The sequence below is a fragment of the Strongyloides ratti genome (assembly GCF_001040885.1).
Source record: "Strongyloides ratti genome assembly S_ratti_ED321, chromosome : 2".
NCBI classification, from domain to species: Eukaryota; Metazoa; Nematoda; class Chromadorea; order Rhabditida; family Strongyloididae; genus Strongyloides; species Strongyloides ratti.
In genome coordinates this window covers 10149863-10165259 of record NC_037308.1, presented here as the reverse complement: position 1 = coordinate 10165259, position 15397 = coordinate 10149863, and the positions used below count along the sequence as shown (strand labels likewise).

Genomic DNA, 15397 nt, shown 5'->3' with positions numbered 1-15397 from the left:
TTGTAGATGTCATTGTCTAAAGCTTCTGTTGGACTTCTTCCACGTTACGTTCTTTCATTTGCTGCTAGAAGAGCTGGATCAAATGTCATAGCACCCAAACCAAAGGAAGCTGCTAAGAAATTAGTTATGCCAGCTACAGAAAGTGGTTACTTCAAATATGAACGTGATTATTCAAGAGACAAACGTTATTCAAATCCACAAAAGCCAGGAGATACTGCAATGAGGTAGAATATTATTTTTTTTATTGCTATTTTTATTTATTTTTCTAGATTTTTGGTACGTAAATTAGGACATGCTTATGAAGTATATCCTTTATTTTTCCTTACTGGTTGTTGGGTTGTTTTATTCTTCTTTACAACCTACTATTCTTTTGAAAAAATAGAAGTGTGGTTTGATAGATCCACAAAAACAGCTCCATGGTCTTGGGAACGTGTTCGTGACAACTACTGGAAAAAACCAACATTACTCTTTGATTCAACAGGTGTTACACATCAACGCCTTGAAATCATGGAAGCACTTCAAGATGAGATGTATGAAGCTGCAAAAAAACAGGGAAAACTTTAATTATTTTAATTTTTTCCCTTACAAAGATTGATTTCTTTCCAATAGTAATGTAAATGAATACAATATTTTTACCTTAGGTATAAAAAAACTTATCTTGATTTTTTTACATTTTTAACGGATGGGGACAATTATGTTTAGTTCTATACTTACAACATTATTTTCTTCATAAAGTGTTGCTCATTATTATAATATTATTTTTTTTACATGCATAACAATATGCTCAGATATACTTTTTTTTACTAAGTCTTACACATAAATCTTAAGGGTGTACGACAATATCATAACAAATTAAATTAAATAGTCGCGGTAATTTTTTGAATCAGTTGTTAATTAAAGTTATATTTTACTCTGAATTAAATCTTCAGAATTGAAATTCTTCTTCATGTTTTATAAGAATATTCTCTTTATACGAAAGAAGCTTAATATCAAGTGTCATATCGTAATTCCAAATTACGTATACTTATTTTTTAATCTTTATCATGCATTTATTGTTGATCTGCCTTTTTCTCTGCTAAATTGATGATGGATGTATGTTTTCTCAGCCTTGAGTTTACTATTATGCATAAATTTGATTTATATATTGGCAGGTTGAGGATAGATCAAAGGGCATGTGTACATTTTTAATATTATTTATGTTTTGGATGGTATTTTACAAATAAATTATTTCTTATTTTTTGTTTCCATTAAAATTATTTTTCAGTGTTTTAAAATCTATTAGTGATTTAATCCCTACAGCATTTTTTATTTTTTTATATATAATGCCGCTTGTCTGTTTTACTTTATTTATATGTTCTTTTTTCTTTCACCAATAATAAAGTCCAAATATCAACTTCTGTAGTGATATTAAATTTTAGTTTATCGTAGACAATTTTACTTTTGAGCTGTAACATTCTGTTCAAAGACGTATTCCCAATCTTTTTTTTTTTTGGATATGTGATCAAAAAGCTTTACTTTTTGGATTTTTTTTTATTTCTATTCTTTTTTTTTGTCATAGTACGTATTTTATTTTTCTATTGAAATTTTAATTTTTGTTTAACTATTTGCATTATTTATATTCGTATTTGTGAGCATTTATTCATATTTTGTGTTTCTGCATAGCTTTTTTTTGTTTAATCTCAGATTAGAAATGTCGTACGGAGGAAATAGAGGAAGTAGTAGAAGAGATTCTTATGATAGAAGAGATTATTATGATAGAAACCGTCATGGTGGCAGTTATCAAAGTAAACATTATGGAAATGGTGGCGGAGATAGACGCGACAGTAGTAGAAGGGATGATAGAAGGGGGGGTCATTACAATGGTGGACGCAATGATAATGGTAGAAGTAATTACGGTGGTGGAGGTCGTGGACCAGCTAGAGAAGGGAATATTGAATCTTTTAAATTATTTGTAGTTGATAGCAGTGTTGGTCCATGTGATTTCATGGATTATTTGAAAAGCAAGAATTTAAAATGTTTCTACGTTGATTGTTGTGCTCCGAATGAGTTTGTTTTCGCTTCTCGCAATTCTGATGAAGTTAATGGAGTAAAGAAACACTTTACATCGTTAAGTGGATCTATTCAACTTCCGTTGTTTGTAAGTTTCATACTTGAATTTAATTTTGTATTAATATTTTTTTATTATTCTAGGATGATACGACTAAATTCAGTTTAGATAGAAATGACAGGTCAAAGCATGAGAATTCGTCAAATTCAAAAAGAGGATTTACTGGTGGAGATGTTGGCAATCCGATGAAGAAACGAAGAATGCTAGACCGTTCAGATTTTGATTGACCAATTAAACTTTTTTTACTTTTTGTTGTAATTTTTTTGATAATGAACTAATGTCTTATTGTACAAATAGTCTATTAAATCAATAAATATCTCTTTTTTTTTTCTTCTATTTTTAAATGTTTGACAATTTCTTTTTTATATAAAAAGAAAACTTTATCTCTTTCTTTATATTGTAGAAAAAGCATATAATGATAAGGTAATAGGGGTTTATATATAAATAAAAGTTTGATTATTTGATTTGATTAGTTACTTTTTAACAATGACAGAAGAAGTACGAGTGTAAGTTATAATGAAACCAATTATATTTATTTTATTTTTTTTAGTTCAGATGTAGAACCTTTACTTAGGAACCATCATAATTATGATAGGAATGAAACCCCAACACAGAGGGAAAAAACAGAAAATTCTTTAACTCCAGAACAAGCACTAATTCATATGATTAAAGTAATGATGGGAACAGGAATGCTTTCATTACCACTAGCTTTTAAACATTCTGGCCTATATTTAGGTTTATTTTTGTTAATCGTTATATGTTTCGTATGCACATACTGTTGTCGACAATTAGTTCATTCTGCCAAATTTGTTTGTACAATTAAAGGTTTACAAAAAATTGACTATGCTAATGTTATGAGAACAGCTGTTGAATTGGGACCAAATTGGATTAAACATAGAGGTTATGCTGCTAAACAACTTGTCAACATAAATATGTTTATTGCTCAGATAGGATTTTGCTGCGTATATTTTGTTTTTATGGCTGATAATTTGAAACAATTTTTTGATGAAACATCAACAATTCAATTGTCCCAAGCAACATGGATTGCATTACTTTTTATACCAATAATGGGTCTATGTTTAATAAGACATTTAAAAGTACTTGCTCCATTAGCTTTAGCAGGAAATTTTGTTTATGTATTTGCTGTAGGAATTGTAATATCGTATTTATTTAAAAATATCAATCCATCATGGTCAGTACCAGCTATTGGAGATATCAGAGATTTACCATTATTTTTTGGTACAGTAATGTTTGCATTTGAAGGAATCTGCGTTATTTTACCTATTGAAAATCAAATGTCAGAACCAGAACATTTTATTTCATATACAGGTGTATTAAACACTTCTTGTGCTCTTGTTTTAGCTGTTTATTGTACAATTGGATATTTTGGTTATTTAACATTCCAAGATACTATTTTAGATACTATTACTCTAAATTTACCAAATGAACTTTTTTATCAAGGAATTAAAATTCTTTTTGTTCTTTGTATAATGGTATCATTTCCTTTACAATTTTATGTACCAATTGAGCGTATAGAAAAATGGATAACTAGAAAAATTGCTCCAGAAAAACAAACAATGTTAATATATAGTGCACGTGGATGTCTAGTTCTTTTTATTCTTTCTTTAGCTGAATTAATTCCCCATCTTGCCTTATTTATTTCACTTGTAGGAAGTTTTGCTGGTACAGCACTAGCATTACTTTTTCCACCAGTTATTGAATTGTTAGTTTATTATTCTCAAGATCGTTTAACTTCAATTGTATGGATCAAAAACATTTTTTTGATGTCCTTTGGATTATTGGGATTTGTTACAGGAACATATTCATCATTAAAAGCTATTGGTCAAGCTCTTTTTATATAAATATATAACATAAAGTTACTTTATTTAAAATCAATAGTATTGTTAATAAAATTTTAGAATAATAAGGAATTAATGAGTTATTATATAAAATGATTTAAATGTCACTTAAAAGTTTTTATTACATAATTGTTAACACAAATGTTTAGTATAAATTTAAACATAACAGCGGAGGTTTGGACAGTTTGAAGCAAAACCAACACGAGCATCTTCACAAAGTGCCCAACCAGCTTGTTTAGAAACTCTATCATATTGAGTTTTCATACATTGAATGAATACATCTCCATTAGAACAAAGACCATTTGGATTACTTGCCATACCTGATTGGAAATTAGTCATACAATTTTGTACTCCTTGAGTTTTACCGAGAGCAACTATTTTATTATAAGTTTCCATATCTGTAATAATTTCGAATCCAGAGTTACAAGTGAAAAAAAGATGATTCCAAATATTTGAGTATTGAAGTACTTGAGAATAATCGGCATTTGGTCTTTGCATTAAGGCAAATGGATCAATACAAGAGTAGAAAGATGTACCTAAACATTGAAGAAATTTGGTACTAGCAGCACATACATTGACAAATGAAGTAAGTGACGCCTGTGAAACTTTATCAACTTGATATTGTAAAGAACTTCCATTTCTCCAATTAAGAGCTGTATTAATACCAATAGCACTATTAAAATTATATTGACAATGATTAAAACTTGTATCAACACAATTACTTGCTGCAGCTTTACCAATAGGGAAATATGTTGTTAGCAATTCAGGATTTAAACTTTTGATAATATCAATAATCAAAGAAGCATTACTTGCTCCAATTAAAACCAAAAAGAATAAAACTATTTTCATGACTAAAATTTAAAAAAAATTAAAAATGAATAATAATAATTATATAGTTTTATATAGAAAACTAACATAATTTCATAAGAGGAATTTTGTAAAATAAATGTAAAAATGAAATGATAAGCCAATAAATATCATTGCATTTTATTTATTTCACTGATAATATACCATTTTAATTAGTTTTGTGATAATGCAGATCTTTTATATAATTAGTGTCGATTGTAACTCCTTAATCTAATATTTACTTTTTTATCATTAAAGTAATAAAATTTAAATTTTTAAAACATTGTTTCGTATAGAGCATTTAAATAACATACATATATATATTTGTATTGAAATTTTTTGACAAATTAATATGATACGTAAAAAAAATTTATATAGCATTTTTAAATTTAAATTGTAATCAAATTTTTTATATATAAAATGCAAAAAAAAAAAATAAGTGACAACATATTCATTAAAATATTGTTCATTTATATTCAAACGAAATTGCTTAATTCAATTTTTAACAAATGGCTGAAAGTACTTTAACTCCTTGTGAAAACAAACCTACTTCAACTGTTAAGAAAAATCCTAAAAAAGTAGGTACAAAAGATAATGGTAAATTAAAGAACGATTCTACTGAAATGACAGAATCTTTGAATTGTACACCTATTATAAAAGACTTATTATCTCAAGTAGATTCAATTGATTTACTACCACCTTCAAATTCTATACCACTTGCCGAAGAACCATCTCATAACATTGAAAATAAAGAATGTATTCCACCGATAAATAAATATAAAGCTACTGAGACAACTATTATTAATGGTAATACTTATGAACTTTTAAATGGATTGCCAATTTTTGAAACTAATGAAGTTTTTGCTGAACGTTTTAAGGTAAAAAAATACTTTTAAAAATTAAAATATATTTTATGTTTAGATTTATGAACGTGAAACTTATATTGATTCACAAGGAATTGGCTATTTTTGTACAGATATTGATTGTGATCAATTAGAATTATTTGTCCGCATTGATAAAAAAAAAAATACTAAAACTGTTCTTAAGACTGAGTATAAACTTTTAAAAGCAGCTGAAGATGATAGTAAACATATATACTTTTCACAAATTCATTCAGTTGGTGAATATGATGATTTTATATATATGGCTATCTATTTCAAAAGTGGTCCAACATTAAAAGATATCACTAGATTTATGGGAAAACGGCAATTTTCACACGGAACTATTGGAAGATTTGCTTTTGACCTTTTTTCTATTCTTCAAAAAGTTCATGAATATGGTTATCTTTTACATAATATTGGTACTGAAAAGTTTACTTTTGATGCTTGTTCAAGATCTATATATCTTAATGACTATACATATATCAAACCTGATCAAAGTAAATTAATTCCACCTGTTAAAGATTTGTACAAGAATCCCTCTAAATATCTTGGTTCATCAGACTACTCACCATTTTACTTCCTTGAAGCTGATGTTTTTCCACCACCACCAGGAATTTTTGCAAGAGATGAATTAGAGGCTGCCTTTTATATGATACTTGATCTTTTACTTGGAGATCTTCCCTGGAAATCATTACGTAGAAATGAAGTTTTATCAACAAAAAAAGAATTTATATTGAGAGAAAAAATTTTTAAAGAACTTCCTAAAGAGTATAAACAAATATGGGAGACTATTACTTCTTCAGATAAGTATGATTCAATGGTTTATCCAAAATTGTTAGATCTATGTAAAGATATATATAAAAATTTGGGTAATATAGAAGATTTAGATGATAATTATGATTTTGAAGTTGAACCTAATCCAGAAGATATTCCAAGATTTATCCTGGAAAAGAGACCTATTGAAAATGATAATAGTGAAACAATTCAATCTCCTGCTTAAAATTATTAACATTAATGACTATTTTTGTGTGCTTTATATAAATTTTTTTTTTCATTATATCAATTACTTAAATACTTTTTAAAAAACAATATTATTTTTAAAAAAAAAAATCTTTTTTTGTTAAAAAATTTGAATTTATTTTTTTTAAAATTTTTAATTGTTAAAATAAAAGTAATTAAAAAGTTTAGTTGTTCTTACATAATTATTAAAAAGAAAATTTAACTATATAATTGGATGTTAATTTAAAATAAATTATCGTTTAACAATATATAATCACATCCATTTTACTTGATGAAATAAATAGACATGATATTTTCAAAAGTTGGTAAATTAAACACAATAGTTGTAATTTGTTTATACATATATTTGATGTCTTCGAAATTTTTTTTTAATTATATATTAGTATATTGAATCTTTTTCAATAATAAAAATTCACCAAATATATTTTAAAATATAAATTTCGATAGGCAAATAAACTTACAATGATCTCAATTAGACTATTTAAATTTTCCCTAACATTTAAATTATACTTTCTATTTAATCATTGTTAAAGTACAATTAAATGAAAATAAAAAAAAAGTCAGACTTCTAGTAATAAAAGACATTTTTCTTTAAAACAGTAACAATAAAAAAAATAATTTCAAAGACCAATTATTAATTGTTCATCAACTTATAGACTAACTTTTTTTACATTATTCTAGAAATAATGAATAATATTTTTTCCTTTATTTTATAATAATTTATTTTATGAGAGGAAGAAAATGTATAAATGTTAGATTTGATGTAATAAATTATAATACAAGTAATATACAAAATGTACTTTATCGTTTAACATAATTTAAAATAAGTGATATAAAATATTCTTAGATTAATATATTGCATTTTATAAATGTTTATTTGGGGGCCTTAAAAGACTACATTTCTTGTCTAATGATAAAAACAAAGTATAAGAGTCTGGAGAATATATTAAAGTATATTATTAAATGGTAAAAATATTTTTAAAAGTTTTTTTTTTACAACATGATATTATTATTATAGCTAAAATAGTATTAAAATAAGAAATATTTAATAATAAAATGTCATCCTGATAAAATTATAATTAGATAATAAAGTATATTATCTTAATAACAAAAATTAGTAATACATTTAAAATATCATGAATATTTATTATACATATAATATCATTTTTTATTACTTCAATATTCAAAGTAAATAACAATTGATAAGAATATTTTAAAAGCAATACTAATTTTATTTACTGTAATTTTAGAAGAAAATTTATTTACTGATCATGCATTTTGTAAAAAAAAATCTTATATAACTTTTTTTAAAGTAAGTAATATTTCAAGTATTTTATACGGTAGATAAATAAGTTTTTTCTTTTTAATTAATACATGTATGTCAAAATAAAAATGAAATATTGTAGAAAAAAAATTTATTAAGATATAAATATTATCCGATAGATTAAGACAAATTTTTTTTTATTTTTATATTTTGTAAATATTGATAAAATATATTTTTGTTTGTAACATAACATAACATAATATTTATATAGTTTCTCTCCACACTCTAATATATTGGCTTCATTTAATTTTTTATTTATGGTATAGTGTTTTTTTTTTATAATAGTTTTGTCAAAAAAGTATTTATAAATAATTAGTTTTGCTAATTAGGAACATTTTTTTTTTTGCATGTTCATAGTACATATAAACCAATGTTTTAATGAACATTTTTGTTTTTCTTATATACTTATGAATATGAGTTAACAGCTAACTGGATTAAAATAACATCTTGAAATATGAAGATGTGAATAATTATCACTATCTTCACGAGTTTTAATATTTTTTGGAACTCTTTGTGGTATTATAGTATCATAATTTATTTCCTCAGAATTTGGTGAATATTCTTTTATTTCATTTAATATGCGTGTAAGTGATAAAACATCCTAAAAATATAACTATATTATATAATTCTAAAATATATATTTACCTTATCTATTTTATCAATATTATTATTAAAATTGTCATTAAATGTTGATTTATGTTTAAATATTCCAATTTTGTCATTTTGTAAATATTTTCCATCAACAACATTTTGAATCACCGAAATTGTCAATAAAATAATTATAAAAATTACATACATTTTTATGTTTGTAAAAATTTTACTAAGGTACATTTTAAGTAAAACTTTTTTCTTTAGTTTCATATAAATAATTAGGAAATAAATGGCAACAATTGTTAAAAGTTTTATTTATGATAAATTTGTAGTTGAATCTTTTATATATATATATTCATTATATTTACTTTTTTTTCTTTATATTTATTTAATTAACTATCTTCGCATAGTATTAATTTCAATTTACTTCCCAATGAAATCATCTTTTATCCAGATAATCTCTTGTTTCATAAAACATTCATCGTTATGACTATTAAATTATTTAGAAATGATATAATATACATATATAGTTAACAATAAAATATATATATCACTATTATTTTCACTATATGAGGGTGTATTCTTTTTCAAATAGGACCAATAAAATATAATACCAAAAAATAGAAGTTAAATAATTTATTGTAAATAGTGACAACATATTTATTGATATAATGTTTTTTTTTTTACTTTATATCAAAATATTTTAATAACAACAGGAAACTTCTTTTTATTATTTGTAAGATGATATTTTTAAATACTATTAATATGTTGGTATAGCCGCATTGAGAAAAGTCTTCACTGATTAATATGTTGATTTTTAATAAACTCTACTTAGTATATGTAACGATAATGTTTCTTTAGTATTTTTTGATTTTTAAGATAAATTTTTTATTTAACCATTTCCGATAAAATAAACAACTCTGTATGATAATGTTTTTAATGTATATTATTTAGTTTATAACAAATAAATAAATTACAGAAGAAATAATGTAGTATAATATATTTTGACAACACACAATATCATTTTAAAATAATATAATCAAAAAAAGAAAATAATGATAGTAAAACAACTATTTTCAATATATATATATATATTTTTTTTCTTTTTACAATTAAATATATATATAAAAAAAAAAGATTTATTTTTATAATACTGTTTGGCAACATTTACCTATAAATGTAATCTTTAATCTATTTAATTTGTCTATCTATAAAAATTGTCATAAGGCATTAAAAATGTGTCTGTCATTTGAATGACTATTTTGTCTCTCTCTCTCCCTTTCTCTTGTCAAAAATTTCACATCTTATAATTTAAAATATAGTTGTATAAACTTATTATTTTAATTTAAAGTGTGTACTTTAATAGATCATTTCCATTAAAATGACCAAAACATTTTTTTTTTTTATTAATGATTAATGTTGAGATTTATAATTTAAATATTTATATTTTTATATATGTAAATTAGATGTGTAATAAAAAAAAAGGTACCAAAAAAAATGTTTTTTTTTATCTAATAACAATTGCCTTCTTTTTCCACATATATTTCTTTTTCTTCAACAAACTTTTAAAATATTATATCAACTTATTATCTCTTATACCTATAGTTGTTATAGAAATTATGATATTCTCATAGTTAAAAAGTACTAAAATTTTCTTTTGTTGACATTCAATTATTTGACAAATATATTTTTTTTTTTTATACTTTAATTGGGCATAAAAAAAAAGTAGAATTATTATGATTAGTTATCAAGAAAAATTGATAGAGAAATTTTTTTAGAAATTTTACAAAATTAAAGTTTATTTAAGCATGTAATATTTTGTATGATAAATGTTTTGTAATGAAGAATGATACCACTTTATATTTTTAAATAATACAAATTTTTGTTGTCTTTTTTTTTCATTTATTTAAAAACATTTTTCAATATGTTAAAAGTGAAAGATATTTAGTAGGATATTTAAATTTTTAAATTTATCTATTTATTCTAATTTTTGTATTTATCTTTATCTTCTTTACTATTGAGTTTTTTTTTTATTGATGAGATATTTTATTATTTTATGTTACTTTTTTTTTATTATCCTTTATAGATAATTATCATTAAGAAATTTTAAATCAATTTATATCTAAATGACCTTTTGATCGAAAAGTTTTTTTTTCATTTCCTATAACATTTTATACATTTATTTATTTTCACCTGCTCTTATATATCTAAATATTGTTATGAGAGATTTCAATTAATATTTTTCTATAATACTAGATAAAAATGGCATATGTGGGAGATGTTAAGGAAAAAAAAATAAACATTTTATTTTTAGCTGGCATTTTTTAATTGTAAATTATGTACTGTTATTAAAAATGTATAAATAATATTTTATATATAATATTTTATTTGAAATATCAATAGTGGTAAAAATTTAATGTATTATAAAGTTTGATGTTACATAATTTTTTTATATATCATAACAATAATCAAATTTTAATATTTAATTTATCATTTCATTATGTTATTCTTTTCTCTTTTAAAACATTTCTTATTTTCTTTAAGTTATGTTATATGTATATATATATAATATTTTTTTTTTATATTATTTTTATAGTCCAGTTACTCTTAAAATATTTAACAACAATATTGTTTATAAATTATTGAAATATTTTTGATTGATATTTTTTGCATTTCTTTATCCATGAATATATTATCTCATTCGGAAGTTAGTCATTTGATGATTGTTTTAAATTTTATCATTTTAATACCTCAAGTGTCATACAAAAATATAAATTATCATTATTTTTAACAGTCAAATAAATTGTGGTTTTTTTTTTATTATTTTTTTTAATAATAAAAAGAAAACAAAAAGGTAGCTTAACATTTGAATTGTCTTATTTTTGACTAAATGTTTGTTATTTCATTTTTAACTTTTATTTTTGTTGAAGACTAAAGTATATATATCTTTTCTTTATAATTTATATTTGATTTTATTATTAATTGTGATAATGCATTTTTCACACAACGTTTTGTGATAAAGAAATGATATTAATTTTTTTAGATAGCAGTGTTATGTCATTTTTATCCTTTTATTTATCAAATAAACTTCTGACTTCCTTTTTGTTTTAGATTGACATAGTAATCTTAGGGAAGTTTAATTTTAACATATTATTATGCATCTTCATGATAATTCAAAGTTATCAAATCGTAGAAGGAGATATTTTTCTGAATCTGAGAAGGGAAATGTTCATTCAGATGACTTTATTAATCATAATGGATCACCAAGTAGAAGATTTTTAGAAAATGTCATGGAAAAGCTTCATATTCGACCAAGAAGATCTACCACAACAAGTAATATTTTTAAGTCAATCCCTCATAAATTGGTTAATTCACTTGATGAAGATTTAGGATTTCCACCAGAGGAACATGAAAGTCCACCTAGTGTTATTGTTCCATTACAGAGATCTCTTCATGATGTTATTGAGGAAGGTGTTGATAAAGAAAAACCTAGAAGAGGAAGTATGAATAGTCATAACAATGGTACTGTTGCTACATGTCTCCTACGACAGAATCGTGTTATTAAATCTCAGGGAGTTTTTCTTGTTTTTCCACAAAATAATGAGCAGAATAATATTGAATACCTTACACCTTCTAATGCTTCTTCTAATCCTCAATTATTCAATGATATTACAAATGAGGGAGATCTCTACATATCATGTTCAAATCTTCTATCTGAATGTTCTATTAATGATAGTGATTCAAATATATCACCAAGATGTTCTCCAATAATTAATGATCAAACACACCCATTATCACTTCAACATCCTCCTTCATCAATTACTAAAAAAAGGCATTCATTGGCACAAAAAATGAAAGCTACATTTAAAGGAAGAAATAGAGCAGCTTCATTGGTATGTTTTTTTTAAATATTTTTTTATTCAATCAAAGTATAAAACTAGACTATAAAAATTTAATTACCCATTTAAATTAATATTTTATTCATATATACTACTTAATTAATTAATATAATACTGGTAAAATACACGTTTCTCTATTATAATTAAATATATTTCTAAAAATGTCAAACATTATATATCATTTTATAATAAGATACAATCTGTTAAATTTATAACTTTTAAAGTCCCATACTAAATATCTATCATTTTTCCATGCACTTTTATCTAAAGCTATTTTTCTTTTTTTTTTTTATTTTAATTATTCGTAGAAATAATTTATTTTCCACTTCTGCACATCACATCTATTTTTAAGGTAGCAATTGATAAATAATTTTTATAACTATTAGACATCATCCTATTTCATTATTTGAAAGTACTTTAAAATATTTTATTACTATTTTAAATCTCTAGAGAACCTCTGGAAATAATTTTACTTTTTGATACACTGTAAACAAAACATATATTTTTATAGTAAATGGACACTCTTTTTATATATTATTTAAAAAATATTTTCTATAGAAATATTTTATTTATATTTTTTTTATTCCTTTTTAAGAGATATATTTTTTTTGGTAGATATTATTTTTCACTTTTTTAAATATATTTTTTTATATATATATTTTATAAAATTGTAAAAATTATATCATTAGGAGAAAAAAAAAATTATACAATAGATATATATAAGATATTTTAAAAAAAAAGATGTTGATTATTCATAAAAATACATATTTTATTTTTAGTTTAAATAATGATAAAGTAATACCATAAAAATTATTAGAATTTTAAATAAAAAATCTTTTTATAGTAAATTTTATAATAACAAATGTATTTCTATAAAATGAATTTTTAAGAATCAGAATTAAATAAAATTTTCTTTTTATGTTATTATAAATAAAATGTATTAAACGTTTTTATTTAAATACTAAGGGAGTCGAAAAAGAAAGCAATGTAAACATTGTCTTCAACTTCATCATCTATCATTAGACATTATATATTTACTAACAATGTTACTCTCAATTGTGATGATAATTGGTTCTACATTGTATCACTACTATGAAACAGCTTTGTAATCAATATCTTAGTGTTTTAAACATTTGTTCTAATCATATATTTTTTTTATAATTAATTTCAAACATTAAAAATATTTTTTTTTTAATTATATATAATATTTTTTATACGTAATAATTTTTTTTTTTAGTGTACATCAACTTTACTTAGAGATTCTAGCTCTGAACAATTCAACAATAACAATACAAATATGTCAGAGGCCAGTAAGTTTCTTTTTTGATAGTAAAATATTTTTATTTGATATCATTTCACATTAGTATAAGAAAAAATAAATAAATAAAACTTTTTTTTACTTTTTCAAATTAATCCTTTCAAATTAATTTGATATTTTTGACAAACAGTAATTAAATCACTAAAAGTACATATTTAATTATGATATAGTGAATGGATGCTAGATAATTTATTACACTTAATTGTATATATATATATATTTACACTATGGTTTAAAATTTAATCAAAATGTCGTCTTGTCTTGTTAATATTTTTTTCTTTTAGTTCAAATATCTAACAATACTAAAAAATCAGGATCTACTTCTGGATTATCTCATTCATTTAAAGCAACTAATATGATGTATAATCGGCCTTATCAAAAATCTACTGAAGGTTTACCGGAAGAAATTAGTCATAGCCCCCGTGGTAAAGGATTGCTTATCAAAGAGGTATGTTTTTATTATAATAAAAATTTTAATAGATTCAAGAGCATCTTCTTCTATAAACAGTAATAACAAATATTTTACAATTTAAAAGTCAAGTTTTTTTTCACTAAAATTTCATTTTATTATTTATGATGTAGTAGTAGTAGCAGTAGTACATTCTAGTTTTCAATAATAATTTATTATATATTAGTATTAGCATGTGATTTTATGAGGAAAATATAATTTGAAAAATGTTGTTGTTTTATTCTATTAAAAAATATCATTAGGTATTTTAATGTACCAATATACAAGATTGATGTTTTATTTTTTTTTTAATACTTGAACAAAAATTTAATAATTTTTTTTTTATTGTTAATGTTTAACCTTAATATTAAAATTAATAAATTTTTTAATATTTATTACACATTATTTGTTTTGTTCTTTTTTCATATATTTTTTTTAATTTATTATTTTCCATATCATTAAATATTAAATGATTGACCTTTTCTTCTAGTTATTAATTGTTAATATTATTTATAATTTTTTTATAACACTGAATTTCTTTTTCATCATTCTAAGAAAATTATTTATTATAATTTATTACAATTTAACAAATAAATGAAATATATAAATGTATACAAATGAATAAATTCCATTGTATACATAAAAATTATTTCTAAATATGTTATTATTATTTTTTTCTTTTATAAAATTTATATATGATAAATTGTTGTCATTAATTGTAAATAGTTTATTTTTATATGGATTTGTAGTCAATACATATATATATATATACTATTAATAGTATTGTTAAACCTTCTTAATCCATCATTTCTCTTATAGTAACTGAATTTAATTTTTCGTTTATGTAATCTCTCTTTTTAACCCGTATATACCATATGTTAAAATTTATCAGCGACGAATGTGTATATTATTTAAAATCAAAAACTTACAAGTTTTCAATATATTCATTTCCGATCTACTGATCTTCTGATCTCCTCTTTTTAACTCTTTCAGTTTAATATGATGTAATTGAATATATATATGTATATCATAAATGAAATAGTTTTTTTTTATATAATTCTTTTGGCTTTATTAAATGTTTTGTTGGACAATATTTATATCCAA

General features: G+C 22.6%; 7 protein-coding genes across 7 annotated transcripts; 5 read left to right on the top strand and 2 right to left on the bottom strand.

Annotated features, from left to right (window-relative positions):
* Positions 1-6: 6 nt before the first annotated feature.
* On the top strand, positions 7-564 carry SRAE_2000323000 (Hypothetical protein; the record flags this gene model as incomplete). Its single annotated transcript, XM_024654399.1, has 2 exons — positions 7-224; positions 270-564. The coding sequence occupies 2 exons, from the start codon at positions 7-9 to the stop codon at positions 562-564; spliced, it is 513 nt and encodes a 170-aa protein (XP_024507774.1).
* A 1126-nt stretch (positions 565-1690) lies between these two features.
* On the top strand, positions 1691-2334 carry SRAE_2000322900 (Hypothetical protein; the record flags this gene model as incomplete). Its single annotated transcript, XM_024654398.1, has 2 exons — positions 1691-2137; positions 2191-2334. 2 exons carry the CDS (start codon positions 1691-1693, stop codon positions 2332-2334), a joined length of 591 nt encoding a protein of 196 aa, XP_024507773.1.
* Positions 2335-2593: 259 nt separating this feature from the next.
* Positions 2594-3969, top strand: SRAE_2000322800 (Amino acid transporter, transmembrane family-containing protein; the record flags this gene model as incomplete). Its single annotated transcript, XM_024654397.1, has 2 exons — positions 2594-2613; positions 2658-3969. 2 exons carry the CDS (start codon positions 2594-2596, stop codon positions 3967-3969), a joined length of 1332 nt encoding a protein of 443 aa, XP_024507772.1.
* A 153-nt stretch (positions 3970-4122) lies between these two features.
* SRAE_2000322700 (Aspartic peptidase domain-containing protein) lies at positions 4123-4891 on the bottom strand (the record flags this gene model as incomplete). Its single annotated transcript, XM_024654395.1, has 2 exons — positions 4123-4817; positions 4882-4891. The coding sequence occupies 2 exons, from the start codon at positions 4889-4891 to the stop codon at positions 4123-4125; spliced, it is 705 nt and encodes a 234-aa protein (XP_024507771.1).
* Positions 4892-5321: 430 nt separating this feature from the next.
* On the top strand, positions 5322-6693 carry SRAE_2000322600 (Protein kinase-like domain-containing protein; the record flags this gene model as incomplete). The annotated part of the gene is made up of 2 exons (XM_024654394.1): positions 5322-5690; positions 5734-6693. 2 exons carry the CDS (start codon positions 5322-5324, stop codon positions 6691-6693), a joined length of 1329 nt encoding a protein of 442 aa, XP_024507770.1.
* A 1762-nt stretch (positions 6694-8455) lies between these two features.
* On the bottom strand, positions 8456-8835 carry SRAE_2000322500 (Hypothetical protein; the record flags this gene model as incomplete). Its single annotated transcript, XM_024654393.1, has 2 exons — positions 8456-8638; positions 8683-8835. 2 exons carry the CDS (start codon positions 8833-8835, stop codon positions 8456-8458), a joined length of 336 nt encoding a protein of 111 aa, XP_024507769.1.
* A 2948-nt stretch (positions 8836-11783) lies between these two features.
* Positions 11784-14430, top strand: SRAE_2000322400 (Hypothetical protein; the record flags this gene model as incomplete). Its single annotated transcript, XM_024654392.1, has 4 exons — positions 11784-12521; positions 13765-13837; positions 14130-14293; positions 14428-14430. 4 exons carry the CDS (start codon positions 11784-11786, stop codon positions 14428-14430), a joined length of 978 nt encoding a protein of 325 aa, XP_024507768.1.
* Positions 14431-15397: the final 967 nt, after the last annotated feature.